Below are 23,463 nucleotides of genomic sequence, written 5' to 3'. Positions count from 1 at the left end.
AAAGAGTCACTGTCGCCTCACTTTGAACATTATCTCTTAAGTGGCGCCTCAGCTCCATCAATGTCATGGAATTTAAATAGTTATAGGATTATTTGAAAAATGATTCAACCTTGAAATCCATAGATCTAAAACTTGAGCCATTTCCAAAGTCACTATTTTAGAAAATAGATGAGTATTGTTCTTTAACCTTGATCAACACATGGATACCGTACCACATTTATGCCGACAAGATCAACTATACGTGAATAATCTAACTAAAAAGGGTTTTATTATATTTTGGGGCCGTTAAAATGTCCAAACCTAAAAACTCGGGTAATTGGATACCTGATACCTGATTTTGTGGGTTTGGGTAGTCAATTTTTGGATTTTCGTATCTAAATTTCTTAACTTTATAAATTATTTAATTTAAAAATATTAAATGACTACTTCATATGCTCAAAATTAGAATTAAGGCAATTCCTTCCACCACCTCTCGGCTCTTGCTCTGCCGTCTCTACACAGCGCCTTCCCAAAATCCAAATCACCAATTCCTAAAGAAATTGATAAATTGCCAGGTAGTTGATTTTAATCTGTCGCGTCAAAGAAATTGAATGTTGATTTTAACACAACGCAGTTGAGAAATTGAATGTTGATTTCAGTCAGGTAGTCTCCCTCTTGGCCCTCTCACGCCCAACGTTCCAAGCCGTGGCCGTCCCACCCATCGCCGCAGCCCTCTCACGCCAAATCCGCAAAGCAGTTAAAAAAAGAAGACATTTTTAAAAAATCGGGACTGGATAGCCGGGTAACCGATTGAATTTTCGGATCGGGGTATCGGGCAGTTGTTTTTGAGATTTTCGGGTTTGGGTACCCGAAATCTTCGGATCGGGTCCCTAAGTCTTATAGTGTTCAGCTATTCAGTAGTTTTGTCATTTGACTAATCGCTATAGGGTACCCCTTCATCTTCTCTCATTTTCAGAGAATAATCTTCACGTGGAAAATCAGGTTCGCACACTCCCAATCCTCTTCTCCTCCACCTCTTCACACCTCTGCTAATTACCCACATTTTTTTTTCTCAAGACCTTTTATGTCTCCTCACTGCTTAACCTCTTGAATTTGTATCATGTCTGACGAGTCTGAATTTCGTTTCGGGTAACCTTTCGTTGACTTTTGACTCTATATACATGTCACTTGCCAATCCAGATTCACGGAATTTGAACGCCAATTTCTTTTTGAAAATATTATTACCTAATGTGAATGAACTAGCGCCATTTGGGGTTTAGATTTCCATGAATGAACGTAGAGCTGAATTGCTCTTCTAGTGTGATTTTACTTAATTTTTGAGCAATAGTGGAGATTTCTAGCTGTGTTGTGGTGTTATTATGTCACTTGGCCTTCTTTTTGTTGGTCTCTCTCAGTGGCATTGTTGTGTGCAGTTTACTGATTTGGAATTGGAAATTTGGTTGGGGAGAAGGAACCGTATATTCGCACATTGTTTATATCTGGCATTACACGCTTTGAATTTGTTTATGTTATGCTTTGTGTGGTGTTGACACAATTTGCACTGATTATTTTGGAAATGGTGTCATAGAACTAAAGATTAGAAGAATGTTGAAACACTTGAGCTTAAACCCCTTCTCGGTATTGTGAAGTGTATGATACTGTTTTCTGTTCAGCTATCTGGTAGCCAAACTGATCATAATGTATATGAAAGTGAACAGTCAGTTGCTATTTCTTTCATCCCATGTACACCGAAGAAAACAGGGTATCTTGTTGTAAGTTTAATTACTCAGCTACTCATAATTCTTTTATAAGATAGATTTTCTAATGCAGTCGTTAATGTATAAGAATCAGTGTTTTGCGTGTATTCATTGGTTATTTAAACATCAGAATATTGGTTTTTTCTTTTAGGTGCTAATCTGAAACATCTAGCAAATCGAGCCTTTTCTATGGTGTCCATAAGCCCGAAGAGGACGTATTGAGCACTTGTATGGTACCTTGCAAATGGCAGAATATGCAGCCATTCCACCCGGACCACCCCATGTCAAGCTGCAAGTTCGTGGCACTCTCTTAGAAGAGTGGTCTTGTCTGCCAAAAGTTCCCTATCACCCCGCAAAAAGGTTTGACCTTCTTACCCATAGCTTGATGTCTTATATGATAATCAACATCATGGTAGCGAGTTGGAAGGATGAACCTCATTTTTACTAGTATAACAATAAGGATCACTTAAACTTTATTCTTATTGTGATCTCGTTGAACTGGCTTAAAACTATAAAATAGATCTTAGATGCTGGGGTTACTTTCAGGCAAGTACTATGTAGTTTCTCTCCAATGTATAACGAGAAGAATAAGAACCAGAACTGAGAAAGTTCAAGACAACAAAGCTAAAAGAAGAATAAAAAGAAGGAAGAACAATGGGACTGCATAAGATGACTTATGGCCTTATGGGATTGAATGCATATAATTTCAAATATTACTGTTATTTAGCTGGGGCAAATAAAGACTATTATATCTGTCGTATTATATAATTACTGTTGATCTTGATACTTTTTATATTTGCTTCGGTCTTGTCAGTCTTTCAGCCAACCTAGCCAACTCTGCACATTAAGCCCTTCAACTTTATACACTTAGTTCTTAATTCTTTTTATGTTGATTAAATTCATCACCTGCTTTAGTTTTACCTTTTCCGGTGTATATGTTCTTTTCTTCAAGTTTATTTTCCACTTGACCTTTAACAATCATAGTAATGATGTAGTGCATGCAAGTTATGCCTCACAAAAATCAATAAACTTGGATCTCCTTGCAATCATAGTAGTAGTGTAATGTCTGCAGGTGTGTGGCTGCATTCCAAAAGAGTATACACTTAAAATACTAGGTTTTCCATAAAGATCTTAAACTTTTTTAAGCAAGGAGGCTCACTGTTGCTTAATTGAACTGCTCAGTTTGTCTCTTAATCTCCACTGCAGGGGCTTTCCTAGTGGAAGTAAAAAAGTTAGTACGCTGTCTTCCTGCAGAATCATTGCACCTCAAAAAATAATCCTCAATGGAAGTCCAAGTCGGAAGACTACCAGGTGCTATTGCTCGAATGCCCTAGCCAACATTGGTGCTGTAGCTGCAGCTGCAACTACTTCAGACTGGGTCCCGTTCATTGATCAAGTCCTCCTTTTGGCAAGTATTAGCCTTACATATATGGCTGGAGTAGTTCCTCAGGAGAAATCTCCATTTAATACTCAAACAAGTGTGCCACCTTTTGACGTGGTCCCTGAAAACTCTTCCTCCTCGGGTAGGTAAGGAAGGTTAGTGGATGGCATATCATCATAGTTTGACGAGTATCGATATGTATAAGATGATAGAAGCACCTTATTCAGTGAAATTTTAAGTTCTATTTTTGAGGTACTGTTTTATTCAATTGCAGTTCAGCGACAAATGATGATGAGGTTTGGTTGCAGTTTGCCTGGGATGTTGTAAGAGACAAGCTAATGGATTCATTATCAACTCTTAGTGATGGGGTTAATCCTAGTGAAAACAGTGGGAAACTTGAACTAAACCCTGCAACACAGCCTTCAAGCTTGTATGCTGTTTCTGAAGGTCCTAGAATAAGACTTCTCTGGAGATCATTTCAGTGGCTTAAAAAAGAGGTAAGCATTTTGCGTATTGTTGCTTTAAATTTGTATTACTGCTTTCATAATCATCATATTGTATAGTTTAGAGCTTAAGCTTTTCTTCTGAAGTAATGGTAGAAGGTAAGCAATGGAAGTGTGAGAAGGGACCTTTTAGATTTACTTCTTCCCCACTATCTTAGCACCTATAGAGCATGTACCCATCCTTGAAAATAAGAAAAAGGTTTGGCCAAGCTACATTATTTTTCTTTCCATTCCATGCCACTATTTCTATATCGTTTTTCCTTTACCACTAAAAAATTGAAATTGTGTCCTTCAGGTGACCAATATTTCTGTGAACGCTGCTGAAAGGTCTGGAAATGACTTTTTGGCTGTCTTTGCTGAAACTGTTCAAAATTGCTGCCGTCCTCTATTCATGGCATGGCTTGAAGAGGAGATTTGCCTCATCTCGAGAAAACCTGACAAAGTACAAGTTGTATAAAGTACATGAAATGAATTAAGATGTACTCCATTACTATAATTTCTTTAATGTTCTCTCTGTCAGGACCTTCTCTCTTTGGCCGAAAGTAAGCTGAATAGATATGACAGCATATTTCAAAATATCAGAAAGTCAGGCAAGGAGGATCTATATGCAGAATTGGTATATGCCCTTAAATTTGGTTCTTCCAGGTAAAAGGAGCATAATTATGTTTGGAGCAATTTTGGGGCTCCTTCACTTTGTTTTTTTGCCAACTCATTTCTTCACTTTGGTTGCATTTCACTTTTAACCCATATAATATTGTTCCTCCCAGAATCTTCCATTCTCTCTACTTGATTAGTATCTTGTTTAAATCTACTGAATGGATTAAATAATGACTGAGAAGATGCACCAAAATAAATAATCTAAAGATATTATGATGGTGTAAGACGAGAAAGCCTTTCTTGAAGGAATTACAATGTATTGGGACCTTCAGAATCTTCCATGAGTGCTCCAAAATATGAGTTCTGTAAAACCTGCATTCCAAAGGGAGGGCACGACTTCTGGATCCATACTAGGGCTTGGATTAAAGAATAGGGAAATAATTTAAGGGGAATGAATTGAACATGTGCTGCAAGGAGCAACTTATATAAACAAAACATACATAAAGTATATGAGTATGACCATGGTCAAGAAAAACCCCCAATGTACCTCTACTTATGCATTGACAGGAAAGGTGGCTACTATAACTCTACCTTGTTCATCCAACATGGAGTAGCCATATTAGAAGATTTGCTGATCACATTAGCAGATGGAATTGCAAGCATGTACTTGGAGCTTATATCTGTGGATAGTAGCTTGTCCAATGAAATGAACAATCTTGGTTTGAGCTTGTGTAACCTCTCGACCAGATCACTTCAGAGATTACGCAATGAGGTATTGCCTTATATTTTTATTTTTATTTTCATTTTCATGTTGTAATTTCCATCCTTTTGGTTTCTGTGCATATGAACTCATATTTTCTATCTCGACTGTCTCTGGAAGTGTGGTTAATCTGTATTACCAAAATGCTGGCAACGTTATATTTGGACACATTTAATTCATCGCTGTTGTTTCTGATTCAAGCAAACCGAGTCCTATGAAGAATAATATTTATGTTTGTCTTAATGCAATAATATATACATGTACTCAACAGGAATGTTGCACATTGCAGCTTATTTTTGAGGATACAAAATGCACTTAATAATTTTTTATCATTATACAATTCTGATAGTGTTCAGGACCAGAGCAAGTTACAAATTACAACTTACAAGTGGGAAAAATTGAAATTTGAAAGCCAGAGAAGGGTTGAAAATGTTATTCCGAAAATTAATTGCATAAATGAACCATCTGCTATAATAACTTTCTAGAGGGACCTGATCCTTATTCCTGTCTTAGCCTTGTCAAATATTAATGCATCCTCAAGTGATCAAACAATAACAAATGATATGTACAAATAGAAGATGGCCTCTGATGGAAAAAAGAACAAAGACAATCTTCCCACCCTAAACCCTAATGAACCAAACTCCTTCATTGGCTAGACAAGGATCTGAGGATCACTGTCAAATTCTGGATAGTTGTGCAGATCTCTCTCACATTTGTGGGTGACACAAGGGGAACAAGCAAGATTAGGTCTATTAGCTAATAGTATGTGGTTAGGGTGAGAATGATGTTCTTACTTTCACAGGGTTGATGACTAGGATATGGTTTAGTATATACTGGGTTTTCAAAACGACCAAAATACTATTGTGCTTCCATTTGTATCTCCTTTTACATATCATGACAGGAAAAGGCCTCTGGTTGACAGGTGGCAATGCATCAATGGTTGCATCAAAATATGGCCGCAGTGGCATCTATGTATGAGGACCGATTTGACCTTTGTATACTTGAAAGTCAGCCTACTGAGTCCAGAGGCAGTGAGACTGAACTTTTTGGTTGGTTAAAGAAGATTAGTTTTATGAGATCAGATTCCGTATCATCAGCACTACGTTATGTTAATATCAATAGCATATCTGTACCTGTTAAAAGGACCAAGGAATTGAGGGCATTAGTTGGGTGGTACGTTCTACTCTGTTTACCGTTCACTTGTTATTTATCTGTGTGACTGAGTTAATAAGCTCATTTTTTTCATGGTTGTTTTATATTAATACATGCACTCATATCTGCATTCATTCCAAAATAAATTTGATAGTATATTTTCAGTAAGTCCAGAAGAAATATGGCCCAATTGCAAATATCTACTAGGATATTTGTGGAAATTCAGATTCTTCAAAGTTTTGTATTTATGATGATTAAATGGCTTTTACAATCAACATTGTAGACTAATCTTATTTCACTGAAATGCTTCCTAGTAACATAAACTTTCCCGTGAAGGAAAGAACATATCTCTCTCTTAGTAGAGAGCAGTACGTAGTATCTCTGGTAAGTGGAAAGTGCTTTATAATGTTGGAAGAACGGTTTTGTGGATGATTTTTTCTCGCTCCCTTTTCTTGATTTTAATCTTAGAATTTTTCTATAACACATTTAATGGACCCATTTTTTGCATCTTCCTGCTCGCTCCCTTAGATGCAGCTATAAGAAGCCACCTTCTAACGTTTTCAACTCGATTATACACTGTTTTGCTGTTGCAGGAGGTACTACTTCAGTCTATTCCTTGAACTGTCTGACATCAGCATGCCGATTGTCAAAAAGCTTGTTGCAAAAGTCAGTGATGCTATCTCGTTCGTCCTTGTCTGCTTGATAGGAAGGTCACTGGGGCTAATCTATTCTGGAATTCGGAACGCCTTACGACTGAAGTAAGGTACAAATAAGCCAGGTTGTCTGTTAAGCTCATATGATGTCCCTGAATTCTTGAAATTTTTTGAAGGCTCTTTGAAGTGATATTGACTTTAGATATGATTCAAGACAAAAACTTCAACTCCTGCACTTTGATTGTATTTACAATGGAACCTTCCTTTATTTTTGAAGAACATACTGTAGAAGATTATTTTGAAAATCTGTTTATTCCTGTAGTCTGTACATTCTTATTTCGTTTCAATAACATAACCATAATGCCTGTGACAATTATGGTATGAAAATTATATTGAAAAATGCTTGTGCTCTACCAAAAACATGATGGATTAGAGCCTTAGATGGTTGGCTGTTTTTTAGGCAAGGTTTTGGTCTTCTTCTTATACTTAGCTGAGTTTGCTTAACTGGAAAAAATGTTAATATAAGACGATTCTTTTTCGTCTATCAATAGGTCACCCTTTTTTCCTTATTGGGCCGTCCCAAGGCAAGTGATACAGGGGTATCATCTTTTCGACAAATATTAACCCTTTTAATATTATTATCTCTTCACTTGTATAGTGATTCTCTCTTTACTTTCTTAATTCTCGTGTACAAAGTATCTCAATTAACTTGGGTCAAAGTTAGTATTTTTATATATCTGTGATTGGAACCTAGCTAGAGTCGGAAGTAGGGAGAGAGTGATCAGAGCTGAGCAATGAGAAATTGAGAATGGAATATATTGGCCTAAAAGAAAAGTGATTCCATTTAGGCATGCAAGTGAAAGCTACATACATTCCTTTGACTGTAAAGTTGTTTTCAAGGTGATGATAATGGGATTTTTTTATTATGGCTATTTGCTCATGCATTATATAGTAAAATGAACGTATGATTGTCTCTTTTAACTATACTGATTTTGTTGTTGAAAAAATTATTTATGAATTTTGATTTTCAATTTCTTTTTTTAATTATGGTGTTTTTTAACTGTGGAAAGTAATGGTGGGGAACATAAGAAAACGACATGCAATAGCTAATTATAATTATACTAGTAATAATATAATTCTTTCTAAAAGACCAAAAAAAACAGAGGTACATTTGAGATAAACCCTTTTTCTTTGTGACCCACCAATCTTTACACGACATGAAAATCTTTCTAAAGAAACTTCTTCATTTTCAATTTACTTATTTTAATCAATTTCTTGTTTCCCACATCTCTATAAAGTGATCAGACCTCACTCTTTCATAGAAAGGGGAGAACAAAAAGAGAAAAAAATCAGTGGACGATCATTAACTTTTACCATTGTATGCATCACATTTAGTTAAACTTAGGTCACCATGAAATGTGTTCATTTTTGTTAAACGTCATGAAACGTTAAGTGTTTGGTATAATTTCTACAAAAATTACTTCATTCTTTGCCCCTTTTGAAGTTGTTTGATTGTTGAATCCTAAATAGATTTGAGTTTAGATTATACTCCCTGATTTCTCCAATAATTTAGAGGGTGTTTGGCTAAACTTATGTTAGACTTAGACATTTTGAATGTTTCAAACTTTCAATAGTTCATATATATGTTGGGATGCTTCAACTTACAATAAAGATTTTAATTTGAAAACTTTATCAACAGTAAAAAATTATTGGACGCATTATTTGTTGGAAGTCGTTGATTTCTAAGAGAGCACTAGAGATATGTGGTGGTCGACATATGATTGTGATGTCTTGATTTTATTTTTTCAATAATTTAGTTTGGACATAGCTGTATGATTTGAAGCTAGACAAGATCATCAGAGAAAACTTGGGTTTCCTAAAAGACCATACAATGATTTTCCCATCAATAGCCATATTGAAAATTTTGAAATCTCAACTCCCATAGACATTTCAAGTAAATGGGGAAAAAGTAATAAATAATTGGAACATTCATTTATGTAAGTTAATCACTTCTAAACTTTCCTTTATTGTAGATTTATTTAGGCTATAACACTAGAAATTTATTATGCTTTATAAGTAGGCAATGAGGATATCACCACATCGTTTACAATGAAAAATTACTGGGTCACTGGATTACCAAGAGGACTCTAATATAATGCTTTTCCTCATAGAATTGTTGAAGATTTCTAAAATTTAACTTACATAGACGGGTAACTTAGGCAATAAAAAATGAACCCCAAATGAATAATAAAAATATATGATTATCATTATCTAAGGATGAATTATCTGGCATTGATTTATCTGATTAAGAAGAAAAAAACAGTTGATTAAAAAGTGATGGGACCTGTTGAATTGAAATTGATCACGGAGAAATAAAAGTAGCATAGTAATAGGGTAGATCAATAGTCATCATCACGACATTTGTCTCTGTACTAGTACTTAAATTGTTATTACTATTTGACCTAAAACAGGCTATAGTTAATCTGTATCTTCTGATCCATGACTAGAACCAAATTGTTTGATTAAGAAAAGGCGACTTAGTTTTGTAAACAATGATCAATAATATTTTCTCATTTACTCTTATGATGACTCAAACCTTTGACTTATTGGATTAATGGATTAGAGACTTCCTACCGACTAAGTTGCGCTTCGTTGGTCGTGTGTTCGGATACAGTGAAGTAGGTTTTAGCTGGAGTCGAAAGGCAGAGGCGGTGGTGCGACAATCATCACTAACAATATGAATCTCAATGTCTAGGGTTCAAGTGAAGCTTTCACACTGTGAAATTGACAACTTCAAAGGCCAAGTTTTAATTAATGTTTTTAATATAAAATTTTTTCGTTGAAATTATAATTTTGTTTTGCCTTTTATGCATTTTTGAAGTTAGTTTATGCTAAGTGCACGCTTTTTTATTTAAGTTATTTTATTTCTTTTTATGACAATAGTATATACCTAATGATCTTGTTTCAGCAAAGATCTCTAATAGTATAGGTGACAAATGATACTATATGAAAAAGAATAGCGATCCTATTTTAGGTTTTACTCATCGTAATTGCATATTGCTTACAACATATTGTTCACATATTTGTACATATATAATAGTTTGAAAAATAATGCGCCTAATACACGTAAAATCATCAAGTTATATACATGAACGTAAACTGCATTAATTTAATTGTCTATATCTTATCGTGTCTTGTCTCGAAAAGTTGAATATCATTTCCTAATTTCTGGGTGACCAAAAACAAATCATGTTCTTAATGATAATGTCATTATGAGATTTCTTCTCCATTGACTTTAGACGTAAATTGTCGAAAATGGAAGCATAGGCACATGAGATGTATATTCCTCTTAAAGAACGCATTTTTTGTTTGACACGTAATTTTGTGTAATACACTATTCGTCCATATAATTGAGACGTTTCTTTTTTAGTACGAAGCTTAAGAAATTAATTGATGTTTAAAGATTAAAGTAAAAATAGAATAAAGTAGGACCGATAGTAAAAATTTTGCAAAAGTTTTTTTCCAAAAGATGAGGAAATATTTCCCTTCCTTAGGACAACTCGAAAATGTAAACCGTCCAGTAATATTTATAAAGAAAAGGAATATATTCTCAACTCTCGATTATTTTTATAAGACAATATGGTACTTGTACTTAAATATGATCAAATTCGTGGTATGTCATATGAATCCATTAAACTGTCATATTGGATTGTTGAGTTTAGGAAAAATGGCCATGTAATTAGGTGAGACAAATAATTATATACTCCTATCTTCTTATTATAAGAAGGAATCGAAGAATTAATAGAAAAATATAGTAAGTATTTATTTTTTTATTTTTTTATTAAAAAAAAAGGAAAAGAGAAAAGGAGAGGTATGGGTGTGACGTGTGTGTCGTTGGGGCCCATGGCAAAGACAAGACCTTATTTGGGCATTTGCTTTGAACAATGGTGATTGAGAGAATACGAACCATGCATTTCACTTTCTCTCTCCTTTTTCTTTTTCAAACTTATAGTACTCCCTATTTGATTTAATTTAATCTTTGCAATATCTTCATATTTGCACAAAGTGCCAACCAACACTTTTTTCTTTGTGATGAAAATTAAACATGGTAGTTAACACATATCTCTTTTTTTCAAACCTATTGTGCTTGAATTGTGGTTGTTAAGTTCACATTAGTTATAATGCAATAAGTTCTAGCTAGTCCTTTCTTATAAAATAAAAGGCTTTAATTCACCAAGGTGAGTATGAGTACGAAACATGATCAGCAAAGTCCAAGCGCGCAACATTCGACACATCAAAAGATAACAACTATTCTAAAAAAAAGCAACCAAAGTACTAGGACAAAACCAAAAAGAACAAAGAAAGTAACAAGATTAAAATTTTAGCTAGTCTAACCTAATAAGGATCGTGGTTGAGTGGCATAAAACTCATTAACTCTTAATCAAATGTGATGATGCGACTAAACTTATCACTGAAATTCTATCTAGTCAATTTTAAGATAACTTAAATTCTATCTAGTCAATTTTATATCTTAATTGGGTTGGAGAATCTAGCTAATAAGTGAAAATTAAATTTAAATCATAATAATACATGACTATTGAAATTGAAAGGGAAAAGAAGTTGATATTGAAACATTAAGTACTTATGTAGAACTTTCATAACAAAAGCAAATGACAAAATGGCTAATCCGGCAAACATTAGGCTCCAATCAAAACATTTATTATTCCAATCAACCAGATTTTTAAAAAAAGAAAAAGAGATAACAAAACTTTTTTAATCTGATGGATTTTTAAGAAGCATAACCGAAGGAGTAATTTTTGGTGTTTGATATGACCACTATGCACCTAACCTTTGTCATACACAAGGAAATTAGTAAAAATGATTATGTCTATAACTTTCAATGTATTCTAATTTATTTTATAAATTTATATAGTACCCTCACTTTTTATTGTTTTCGATTATGTCTATAACTTTCAATGTATTCTAATTTATTTTATAAATTTATGTATGGTGACGAAAATTCGTCTAGCTGGATCTGATATGATTTATTTAATGAAAAATGAAAAATGTCCTTAACTTTTAGAGTATTCCGTAAAATGTCCACAACTTTCACGTAAAAAAAAACTAAATTTTCAGTGTTTTGTACTTCATCTGCTTGTAATAAATAGATATACTTTTCATTTTTGGTTCGTCCATCAAAATTAGTCTCTATCTATTTATGGTAAATTTCTTTCTCTAATAAGACGAGTCTCATTTTCCACTACTTATTTTTTTCTATATCTTTTTATCAAGATGATTATAGCAGGATGAGATGAATCAGTTTTTGTTCACCAAAATTTTTATAGTGAGACATATATGTAAAAGGAAAACTAAAAGTTGAGGGTACATTTATGAAAATTGAAGACATTTGATATACCAAACGTTAGGAACATAAAATACTATTAATTCGTAATATTTGTAGGTAGAATAGTATTAATTCTTATTTTAGTTTCACTATAAAATTACTGTAGTGATGAAATTGTTTTTTCCTCTAATCTACAGTTATGACTTTAAACGCCTGTGTTGTTTACCTCGAAAAGTGGTAGTCACATTTGGCAAAGAAAATGTATTTTGGAAATTTGGAATCAAACAAAGCTAGAGATAAAGCCACACAAATCCACAACCTGAAAAGCAGGGCACAAAGTCAAATGTTACAGTCTTTATTTCATAAACACCACACCCCGTATATTATTCCCCTAATCTTTCATCTTAAGCTAAACTTCTTTCTTCACCAAATGTGTATGGAATTTCAAAACCCCCTTTTCCACACACCACTTTAATTTAGCCCTAAATCACAAATCTTGTTTTCTTCCTTTGGCTTGATTTCCTCAAACCACAACTTTTTTCCTTTGTGGTTAATGGATATTGATTTCCCATCATCAATTGGGGGTGTAGGTTTTTCAAAAAATCTTGCATGGCAAAGAGATTGAAATCCAATTCTTCTTCTTCTTTTTCATCTTTTTTTTGGTTTATGGTGTTCTTCCTCTTCATCTTTGCTAGCCTTGTGAACTCTTCAAAACCCTCATCTTCAACTTCAAGCATGGCTTCTTCAACTAGCAATACTCTTCCATCTCAAAAAACGAGTGCGAAAACGAATGGTTTTCGCCCCAAGAAGAAGGAGCACCGGAGATCGAAAAGAGGGGAGTTTGAAGCAAGTGATCATGAAGTTCCAAGTGGTCCAAACCCTATTTCAAACAGGTAATTACTCATCATGGGAGATCTATTGCTAGATTTCGATATGGGGATGAAGAAGATGAAGAAGATGATATTTTGTTGTTGTTGTCATCGCTTTGAGTTATTACAGCTTTGTTAAATTGTGTCTTCTCTCTATCAAAGACTACTATTTGTGCTCAGTGAGAAATTTGCTACACCTTTCTTTTATGTGTAAACTTTTGGATTCATGTTTTCATTAGAATTGTATAGTTAGAGATATATATATATATACATGATATATATTTGTTCATGTCTCTGCTAAATGTTCTGATGCATTTGTTGAATTTGAGAATAATTTTTAGTGTAATCTTTTCTAGTAGGACTATTAATCACATGGTATTTATGATGCAAACTTTAAATTGCCAAATTAAAATTGGCTGAATGAGAAAAATAGTTATTGTCTGTGTTTGTGTGTTTATTTCAAAGTTTGAGGGCATTGGATTTGATAGGAAGGAATCAATTTGGGAACAAAATATTTTACTATTTCATTTCATTTATCTAATATGGTTAAATATATATGTTGATTGTTGACATAAAAACTTTTGTGCGGCACCGTTGGTAGTTTTCGATTAGAGAGCGGGATTAGTCAGATTCCAATCGGAAGTGTTCGGTACACTTGTGGTCAAACTCAAAAAAAAAAAAGAAAAAGAATCTAGCTAATATAGTTAATTATTAGTGATTACAATTTAATGTACATATATACTATTTATGGAGATATAGCAGATTTATCGTGCTAAATAAAAAATTAAAATGAAAGATTTAGGGCAATTAATTGCGAGTAAAGTGGTGGGTGACAATACTTTTGTTGTTTTGCTGGATAGTCATTTGAATGGCTTTGAACTTTGCTTTTGTCTTCTCAAATACAGAATCCAAATAATAAAAGTTGATATGTACAAAAAGCTGGCTATTATCACCCTATCATTTCATAATCACCACTCACCTACTTCTTTAGTTCATATACACTCGATCATTCATATATACCTATAATAATGTAGACTGTCATTTGAATTCACTGAATTTTTCATTTTATTATAAACTACTCCATATAAACGAATAGTCATATGATATTACTATAAATTTTATAGTAGTAAACTTCAGTCGAAAACGAAAATAATAGGATAGTATTAGCAGTATAAAGGAAATTGTCATTTATTGCTCATTATAGTATGTCATTATCTATTGTATACACAGACACGAACGACATATCACAATTTAAAGGACTTATGATTTTTGAAGACTGGAATCATGTATCAAGTACTCCCTCCGTCCCGCTTTAGGAATTCTGGTTGATCAATTTCGGGCGTCCCGCTTTAGGAGTCCCGATTGGGATAAACTAATAAAAAAATGCCTACAAAATAAGTAAAAAAGTGCTAAAAGTGAGCTCCAACATCCACTACAACATTTATTTATTACACGCTATTAAAAGTGGGTACCAACATCCACTACAACATTTATCTTACTAATTAATGAAATGTTCTAATTGAGAGAACTTCTTTCGACTGTCAATCATGCATATTTCAATGTTCAATATTCAGATTCGGCTTAAGGTTTCTCAAAATATAATATCAATCGTTTAAATTGGGTGAGTCGAATTTTATCCAGTTCGTAAAAAGGAATTCCTTTTTTGCATAAATAATGGAGTACTCGTAGTAGTATTTTTTGAAATTCATACGTATAACTATTTAATTCGTTCCATACACAATTTTTACAGCTCTGTTATATCGTTCAATCCATTCATCTGAGAACATTAACAACATGATTGAAAGTTAACTAAATTAATTACCTGTGAGAATTATGATGGAGAATTACTATGCTATTTTCTTTATATCATTAACTGAGGCGTAAAATGAGCATAAGGTAGTAGTTAAATGATTGAGTGACAGTTATTGAGATATAAACGGGATCATAAGATAATTGAGGCATAAAATGAAGAACGGAAAAATATGATAGTGTCGAGTACGTAGGCTTGGTTAACCGTTCAATTGTGTTAATAGAAGAATCGATTAATCGGTTAACCGACAAAAAAAACATTCCAAACTAGGAATCAGAATCAAGCCACAATCAGTTAGCCTACTAATCCATTGATTAACCGAAAATATTCGATTTAAAGCTTGTCTTACACTTTGTGGCTTGCCATCTTTCATAACTACACACTACCTCATTTATCTCCTTCCATACGATGAGCGAAAAAATCGCTAACAAACGAGTTTGAACTTGTGACTCCCGTCACAATATGGCGAGCATTCTATCCACTCAGCTGCATGAAATTTTTATAACATGAAATCAATCATTTCTTTTTTTTCAAAAATTAGAGCTAAATTTTCTTTGTCTTATTTTATTCTCTCACATGTTCGATTCTCTTTTTTTTCTTCCTCTTAGTTTACTTTCTTTTCAACAACTCTTTAAATATAGTAAATCTTGTGCCTAAAATGGACCGAACACACTCAACTTGGAATCGGAACCGAACTGAATGTTTTGATTATCGATAAACGACTTACCAATTAATCATCCCTACCCATAGGTTTATATACGATAGTCTTAAAAAATGATTATTTTTTCACAACACAAAGGGATCCACTTACGGTTGGGCTTTATAAAGTTAGGCCTTTTATTACCGAATATAAGAGGCGGCCCATCAAAATCACAGCTACCCGACCCGCCCATATTGTTCAATTGACCCGACCCAATTCACTTTTGTTTGAAATGAAGAGCGGCTGTAACCATAAACCCTACTTCTCCCCTCTTTCTCCCTCTCTCTCTCGCCGGTCCGAACGTAAAGATGGTGAAGAAGAGCAAAAGTAAGTGAATTCTCACATTTCCTCTGTTTGTAATCAATTCACAAACCGATTTATTGATTGATTGAATGGTTGAATTGGGCGAACAGAGAGCAAGAGCAAGAGGGTGCCGCTTAGGAAGAAGTACAAGATTATAAGGAAGGTGAAGGAGCACGCGAAGAAGAAAACCAAAGAGGCCAAGAAATTAGGGATCAATAAAAAGACCAAAGTCGAAAAGGATCCCGGCATCCCCAACGATTGGCCTTTCAAGGAGCAGGAGCTCAAGGCCCTCGAGGTCCGCCGCCAAAAGGCAATTGACGAACTAGAAGCAAAGAAAGCCGCTCGGAAGGAGAGGGTATGCTATATTTTACTTCCAATTTTAATCGATGCATTCACTTTGCTCGGATGCCGATGCCAGCTGCTGTTCTTAAAACAAAATTACTATGTTTAGTTTAGCTATTGTATGGCTGTTTGTATAGGATCAATGTATGGATATGCTTGGTGAATTGCTGTTGTAGCTTGTTGTTCAATTTGTATGTATTGTGAAATTTGGTGATTTTGTAGGCCCGGAAGAGAAAATTAGGGATTTTGGAGGATGAAGAAATCGAAGGAAGAGAGGAGGGGGTGAATGAGAAACCCACTAATGTTACTAGGAAAGTAGGTATGTGATCAGTCCTTGTTAACTTGTTCTTTTTTTTTGTGTTAAAAATTTATGCCTTAAGGTCAGTTTATGGATATTCTGCCGTTTTGAACTTTGTTGCAGATAGTTCGGAGAAAGCATTCTACAAGGAGTTGGTGAAGGTCATTGAGGCTTCCGATGTCATATTGGAGGTTCTTGATGCCCGTGATCCCATTGGTACTCGCTGTTTTGACATGGAAAAGATGGTGTTGAGTGCAGGACCGGATAAGTGTCTTGTTCTCCTCATGAATAAAATAGGTATGCTTCATTTTTTAGTTTAATTTCCATCTGAAGTTTGTAATATGGTAGCTATTTATCACATCAGCAATTAGTTAGATATTGATGTATTTTGTACACTATGCCAATTGTGATACGATAGTTCTGAACCTTTTTCTGTTGAATATATGACTTTTCTCGGTTTTCATGAAGATGTTTTTAATTACTATCGGGGTTCTTTATTAATAGAAGTTTGAAGTTGTTTTAAATACGCAACCTTGAAAACTGTGCTAAACTGACTGCTAATATACATTACAGATCTTGTTCCTCGGGAGGCTGCGGAGAAGTGGCTCAAATACCTTAGAGAGGAGTTACCTGCAGTTGCCTTTAAGTGCAGCACCCAGGAACAAAAGTCAAATCTTGGGTGGAAATCAGCTCCAAAGACTGGAAAGAGTGGAAAGGGGAAGACTGGAAAGGCTAGCAATCTTCTGCAAACGAGTGACTGTCTAGGGGCTGAAACTCTTATTAAGTTACTGAAAAACTACTCAAGAAGTCACGAGGTACTGTTAAGCTTGATTAATGGGCTGGCATTGTTGGTTATGTGATAGGCGGCCTATTGTTTTGTTGAATAACATTAATGTATTACTTTCTTGATGAGTGAGTGTTATGTTGACGCTTTTTTATTTTTACTTGTTTGGGTGCAGATCAAGAAGTCTATTACGGTTGGGATTATAGGACTCCCTAATGTTGGTAAAAGTAGTATAATTAATAGCTTGAAAAGATCTCATGTTGTCAATGTTGGAGCAACTCCGGGGTTGACAAGATCTATGCAAGAGGTTCATCTTGATAATAATGTTAAATTATTGGACTGCCCTGGTGTGGTGATGCTCAAGTCCGCAGCAAATGATGCTTCAATTGCTCTCCGAAATTGCAAAAGAATCGAAAAATTGGAGGATCCAATTGGTCCTGGTAGGTCTGCTTTGCCTTCTGTCATAAATACTAATTTTGTGCTGTATAACACACACTGGTTGGTAACACTTTAGCTGTTTTGTTAACTGTGCAGTTAAGGAAATCCTAAAGCTTTGTCCGGATAAAGTATTGGTAACTCTTTACAAGATCCCAAGTTTTGATTCTGTCGACGACTTCCTTCAGAAGGTTGCTACAGTCAGGGGAAAGCTTAAAAAAGGTGGTGTTGTAGATGTTGATGCTACTGCAAGGATCATTTTGCACGACTGGAATGAAGGTACAACGCCACCACTTCAATCGAAAAAAGTTATTAGAAGACTTCTATTATCTTGGAAATTTTGTGTGTTTTATCAGCCTGAGCTCTGCTGAACTTTATTTTTCTTGACTACTTCAGGTAAAATTCCGTATTATACCATGCCTCCCAAGAGGAATGCAGATGAGCCTTCTGAGGCAAGTATTGTCACAGAACTTGGGAAGGAGTTTAACGTAGATGAAGTTTATGGCAGCGAAACAACTTTTATAGGCAGTTTGAAATCTGTGAATGATTTCAATCCAGTTGAAGTTCCTTCTTATTCCCCATTGAACTTTGACATGACAATGCTTGAGGTTGGTTTTCTCTCTTAAGTACATTAATCGATTAGTGATTTTGCAATTCCAATTACTTTAAATTCACGATAATTGATGATGCGCAGGACAAAGAACCGCCTCAAGCCAACGATGTAGATCAGCCCATGGAATCTGGTGACGAAGATGAAAAAGCTACTTCTGTGAAGGAGAAATCTGCTACTGTGAGGCAAAATGAAAAGCTGTATGCTGAGGAAGGCATGCTGAATACAAAGAGGAGAAAAGCAGATAAGCAAAGGCGGAAAAAGGAAAATCAGCCGTCTGCGATGGAACATGATGGCAACGATGATTACGACTTCAAGGTTGACTACGTGGAGTCAGCCATGGAAACTGGAGATGAGGTCGAAGCCGATGAAACTAAGAGCAACAAATTTGAGCTGCCTTCTGGAAAGTTGGATAATGAATGATCAAAAAGAGAACCATTCTGTGAAATTAGAAATGAGGTTTGGTTAAAGTGTGATAACTTAAATTACTATACCCTTTTTTGTTAGTGAATGGAATTGAGCTTATGCTGGTTCTTGTGGTGTTTTAAAATGATTATAATTTCATAATATTATAATAAGTAGTACTACAATTTATGCAGATAAAACCTCGGTACTTGTTATGCTAACATTGTTGACATATTCTTTTAATTAGATTAAATATATTAAATACATGAGCAAGCCGTTATTTTTTTCGAACTTTAAACATCTTTTTAGATAAATCATTTCTGAAAAATGGGGTAGTATTGTATCCTTATTTCAACCTCGGATTTATAGGATAAAAGAGTATCAATCATATTTGTGAGTTATATAGAAACTAACAGCATTAAGAGTAATATTCATAACTGTATATGTAATATCTCTCAGTTTTAAATTTTCTATAATTAATTATATGTTACTCAACAATTAATTTGTCTCCTCTACATTTAATACTATAAAATGTATCATTTGATGTGATCCTTAAAAATCATCATTATAATCATTCTCATATTTGCATATCAAATTTTGAATGCTAAATCGTGTTTAATTTCTTCATAATCATAGTAGTATTCTTTTCTTTTTTAAATTATCATAATGATATATAATAATTTATAAACTTTGAAAATAGATTAACTAGTAGGACTATATTTATGTCCCAACATTCTTCTAAAAATGTTAAAAATAATACATTTATGTGGTTATATTCCCCTACTAGTTTCAATGTTATTTCTTTTATCTAACTATTCATTTTTTACTCACACTAATTAATTTTAAACAAATCAAACACTACTAAGTAGTACTCTCTCTTTAGGCTTATTGAGTTTGGGTTGAGCACTTTTACTACTCCATATATCTTTATCTTGCATTTGTAGTCAAGTCAAATTTAATTAGTACTAGTACTATAATATTATGTAGTATTCATTAATTTTGTTTTTTACTTGTGTGACGAAAAAAAATTACATAAATATTATGTACTATATAATCTACTGTATAATAATTGTTAATTTTTAATACTTTATTGTAATTTACATAAATATAGTTATAACTGTGTACATTAGTAGCGCTATCGTTTTGTATCATTTAAAATCATATTTGAAGCAAAGAAGTCAAATAGCACTATTGTTTTATATATACTCAGATAACGACGTTGATTCATTTTTAAAATATTAAAAATTATTATATGTCATTATGATAAATTAAAAAAAGAAAAGAATACTGCTATGCTTATGAAGAAATTAAACACAATTTTTTATTTTGATTTTTTAGTCAAATTATGTAAGTATATTTATTTAATTAATGTAAATCATGTAACTTTATTTATTTCATTTAATGGATAGTGTGCAAGTAAAATCCCCATTTCTCTCTCAAGAAATTCAAATAAGTGTGTTTCTCTCTCTCTAGACTTCTCCCCAATACTTAAATACACCAACACCTTATTTGCGCTTCCTTTTTCTCCTCTCGTTTCCCCCATTTTCCCCAACATTTCTATCTCCCTGCGGTTACAGATACGCGCTGAGAGGCTTCGCCTAGGGTTTTTGGGGAGAGAGATAGAGAAAGAGAGGAGCAGCGATGGGGCAGCAGTCGTTGATCTACAGCTTCGTGGCGCGCGGCACCGTGATCCTGACGGAGTACACCGAGTTCACCGGCAACTTCACCGGAATCGCCGCGCAGTGCCTCCAGAAACTCCCCGCCTCCAACAACAAGTTCACCTACAACTGCGACGGCCACACCTTCAACTACCTCGTCGAGGATGGATTCAGTAAGCTCCGCTTCTCCCGATCTGTTTGTTTCTTCGTGTTTTCCTTCCATTTCTTCCACCGCAGTTATTCCTTTTCAAATATATGTGTCCGATTTTGATTGATGCGTATTTATTGTTCGGTGATCGATACTTAGATGATTGCAGTGGGCTTTATGATTTTGTTTGGTTTATTTTGTTTGAAGAAGTCAGATCTCGGTTGACTGTTGATTTCTTTTGCTGAATGGATGCTGTAGTAACCGGATGTGTTTACGGATCGGTTTCAAAGTTTAGTGTGGTGTCTTACTTTATTTAATTAGCTGAATCTGTGAGATTAGTATAAATGGATTGGACGCAGCATCATTTTGCTCTGTTTACTTGGTGATTCCTGCAGCTGCGTTTACAAAGATTGTTGACAGAATGATTCTACAGTATTTGTGTTATTTGATTCCGGAATATTTACTGATATAATGTGATCTGTGGTTGTTTGTAACTTCAGCATGAAATGATGTATACTGCATTTCTAATGTGTGTTTATGTTTTTTGGTTTGCTTGCTATAGTTTAAATTTTTGGTGTTTTTTCTGGTGTTCGTTCTAGTAGAATACTGTTAACTTTTGTATGTTTTTTTTGAATGACAGCATACTGTGTCGTGGCTGTTGAATCTATCGGAAGACAGATTCCCATCGCATTTCTTGAGCGAATCAAGGAGGATTTTACTAAGAAATATGGTGGAGGAAAGGCTGCCACAGCTGTTGCCAACAGCCTGAATAAAGAGTTCGGGTAATTCTTCTCAATACGTCCCATCTTTCATATGCTATATAATACCCATAATATTATTTCTCGTAGTGGAGATTAATAATTTTACTTTATAATGCTTAGGCCCAAATTGAAAGAGCAAATGCAGTACTGTGTTGATCACCCAGATGAGATCAGTAAACTTGCAAAGGTGAAAGCTCAAGTTACAGAAGTTAAAGGAGTCATGATGGAAAACATTGAAAAGGTAAGCGAATTTGGATGCCTCTTATTTTCACCTTTTTTATAGTGTGTGTTTCATTTCATATATTGATGTGGTATGAATTTAGGTCTTTTGTAATGGTAGTGTGGTTTCAATAAAGATTCTTTTGCTTTTTCAGGTGCTTGACCGTGGAGAGAAAATTGAGCTCCTTGTTGATAAAACTGAGAATCTTCGCTCCCAGGTTTGTCACTGGATGCTACTCCTATATTTATGTACTAGTATATTTATAAAATATGAACTTCTCAGATACCCTATTAATTGGTAAAACATTCTCTCTTTTCATATATTTGAAGTTTTTTTGTTAACCGACATAACATAAGATTCATAAGACTAGATCCAGATTTACTGATCCCATGTTGACTAGCCATGTTATAATGGTAAGTGCACCCTAGGGGTGTGCTTGATACATAGGAAAATCCAAGAAAAGCCTTGTTATATTGATTTATCCAACGCGTGATACATAATAAAAAGCCAAGAAAGGCCTTATTTGTAATTTCACTTCACTCCCTTACTAAGTACTCCCTCCGTCCCCGATTAAGAGTCACACTTGCATTTCTGCACTCATTTTGTAAAATTAATAATAAATAGTTAAAGTCGATAAATAGTAAAATAAGATAGAGAATAAGGTATAGAAGAGTCTTCTTTACATTATTCTCTCTCTTACTTTACTATTTTTCCAGTTTAACTATTTATTATCATTTTTACAAAACGAGTGCAGAAATGCAAGTGTGACTCTTAATCGGGGACGGAGGGAGTATTTCTCAGTTTGATACTTTGATACAAATGTACCCCTAATATATTACTCCATCTGTCCCATTCAAGTTATCCACATTTCCTATATAATTGTCCCAACAAAGATGTCGTCTTTCCATGTTTGGAATAAAATTAGTCTCTACCTCATTATACTCGATAACCCCACCTAAAGTCTTCTGCCATTAAAGAAAGCAGCCATCTTGAATGGGACCGAGGGAGTATAATAGTTTATTCGTTTGGTTCTTTGTACTTGATGTTGGGTGGGTGCTTGATATTGATTCATAGCTCGGGGTGCCCAATTAGATGACCCTCTTGATTTGCATCGTACGATTAGTGATAATGAGGTGAGTCGATCTGTGATGTGTTATCGCTTTGTCCGGACAGGCTCAAGATTTTAGGGCACAAGGAACGAAGATGAGGAGAAAGATGTGGCTGCAGAACATGAAGATAAAGCTGATAGTTCTTGCCATTATCGTTGCGTTGATCTTAATCATAGTTCTATCAGTGTGCGGCGGATTCAATTGCGGTGGTAAATAAGTGCCTGTTTGCATATCTAGAGATCTGTCCTCTCTCCTCGACAGAAACGCCACTGTAATGCTTCTTTGCATTGAGCTTTGTTTCCCCTAAATTTTTTGGTGACATGTTTTGCCCCTTTGCTCTATTCTGTATTTTTTGTGAGATAATATTTGTTTGTATATTTTGTATGCTGAATTGTCTAAATATATTAGAGGAGTCGTTTGTGGCAACTATTCACACTGAAAATAGTTTTATCAGAGCAGGATTTTATTTCGAAAATGAAATTGGTTTTCTATTTCATTCGCATTAGGTCTGCTATATTTACAATAAGACCCAAACACGCCTCATTTAAATATTTTATTCGTCCGTTTAAACCCATAATATAGAATAAAATTAAAATTCTAACCATTATCATACTCTAAACAATTTATAACTTGGCAAAACATATTCGAATATTGGATTAGAAGAGTTTTTCAAATAACTTATAAATTTCTCAAAAATACAATTGATTTGTCGCATCTTATTACTATCCCAGTCCCCTAAAAATAGAGCGTCTCCGGTGGCGCCCCTCCCACTAAGACTTCCAACAAAAACTGCCGGCCACGTCATCACTAGCCCTTCCCATTCCACTGCCACATCACTAGGACTTCCCACTGCACTAGGACTTCCCGCAATAATTCAATTTACGG

General features: G+C 34.4%; 3 protein-coding genes across 8 annotated transcripts; all 3 read left to right on the top strand.

Moving 5' to 3' along the window:
• The first annotated feature begins 491 nt into the window (after window positions 1-491).
• LOC125214314 lies at window positions 492-7,106 on the top strand. Of its 6 annotated transcripts, none has more exons than XM_048115277.1 (11): window positions 492-554; window positions 643-981; window positions 1,653-1,751; window positions 1,888-2,096; window positions 2,943-3,263; window positions 3,392-3,614; window positions 3,916-4,062; window positions 4,141-4,265; window positions 4,785-4,989; window positions 5,900-6,150; window positions 6,723-7,106. In XM_048115277.1, exons 4-11 carry the CDS (start codon window positions 1,981-1,983, stop codon window positions 6,889-6,891), a joined length of 1,557 nt encoding a protein of 518 aa, XP_047971234.1. In that variant the 5' UTR covers window positions 492-554; window positions 643-981; window positions 1,653-1,751; window positions 1,888-1,980; the 3' UTR covers window positions 6,892-7,106. The 6 variants fall into 6 exon arrangements, with proteins under 6 accessions (XP_047971234.1, XP_047971235.1, XP_047971231.1 ...); XM_048115278.1 differs by lacking the exon at window positions 1,653-1,751 and adding an exon at window positions 1,057-1,128; XM_048115274.1 differs by lacking the exon at window positions 1,653-1,751.
• Window positions 7,107-15,753: 8,647 nt separating this feature from the next.
• Window positions 15,754-18,810, top strand: LOC125214020 (guanine nucleotide-binding protein-like NSN1). Its single transcript, XM_048114855.1, has 9 exons — window positions 15,754-15,832; window positions 15,919-16,163; window positions 16,373-16,469; window positions 16,572-16,745; window positions 17,022-17,263; window positions 17,408-17,672; window positions 17,767-17,946; window positions 18,064-18,275; window positions 18,362-18,810. Exons 1-9 carry the CDS (start codon window positions 15,814-15,816, stop codon window positions 18,698-18,700), a joined length of 1,773 nt encoding a protein of 590 aa, XP_047970812.1. The 5' UTR covers window positions 15,754-15,813; the 3' UTR covers window positions 18,701-18,810.
• Window positions 18,811-20,193: 1,383 nt separating this feature from the next.
• LOC125215046 (vesicle-associated membrane protein 722-like) lies at window positions 20,194-23,004 on the top strand. The gene is made up of 5 exons (XM_048116341.1): window positions 20,194-20,513; window positions 21,129-21,270; window positions 21,370-21,490; window positions 21,624-21,686; window positions 22,643-23,004. Exons 1-5 carry the CDS (start codon window positions 20,324-20,326, stop codon window positions 22,793-22,795), a joined length of 669 nt encoding a protein of 222 aa, XP_047972298.1. The 5' UTR covers window positions 20,194-20,323; the 3' UTR covers window positions 22,796-23,004.
• Window positions 23,005-23,463: the final 459 nt, after the last annotated feature.

The sequence above is a fragment of the Salvia hispanica genome, chromosome 3, assembly GCF_023119035.1.
Source record: "Salvia hispanica cultivar TCC Black 2014 chromosome 3, UniMelb_Shisp_WGS_1.0, whole genome shotgun sequence".
Taxonomy (NCBI): Eukaryota; Viridiplantae; Streptophyta; class Magnoliopsida; order Lamiales; family Lamiaceae; genus Salvia; species Salvia hispanica.
Note: the sequence above shows the minus strand (reverse complement) of the source record. Positions and strands in the feature narration are given on the sequence as shown.

Bases quoted from the DNA above. Each gene is read 5' to 3' on its own strand.
- LOC125215046 (XM_048116341.1), top strand. From the start codon at position 20,324: ATGGGGCAGCAGTCGTTGATCTACAGCTTCGTGGCGCGCGGCACCGTG. The intron at 21,271-21,369 runs GTAATTCTTCTC...TATAATGCTTAG, and splicing joins AGCCTGAATAAAGAGTTCGG to GCCCAAATTGAAAGAGCAAA. The intron at 21,687-22,642 runs GTTTGTCACTGG...TTGTCCGGACAG, and splicing joins CTGAGAATCTTCGCTCCCAG to GCTCAAGATTTTAGGGCACA.
- LOC125214314 (XM_048115274.1), top strand. From the start codon at position 1,981: ATGGCAGAATATGCAGCCATTCCACCCGGACCACCCCATGTCAAGCTG. The intron at 3,264-3,391 runs GTAAGGAAGGTT...ATTCAATTGCAG, and splicing joins AACTCTTCCTCCTCGGGTAG to TTCAGCGACAAATGATGATG. The intron at 3,615-3,915 runs GTAAGCATTTTG...TGTGTCCTTCAG, and splicing joins TTCAGTGGCTTAAAAAAGAG to GTGACCAATATTTCTGTGAA.
- LOC125214020 (XM_048114855.1), top strand. The intron at 16,470-16,571 runs GTATGTGATCAG...ACTTTGTTGCAG, and splicing joins TAATGTTACTAGGAAAGTAG to ATAGTTCGGAGAAAGCATTC. The intron at 17,673-17,766 runs GTAGGTCTGCTT...TTAACTGTGCAG, and splicing joins GGAGGATCCAATTGGTCCTG to TTAAGGAAATCCTAAAGCTT.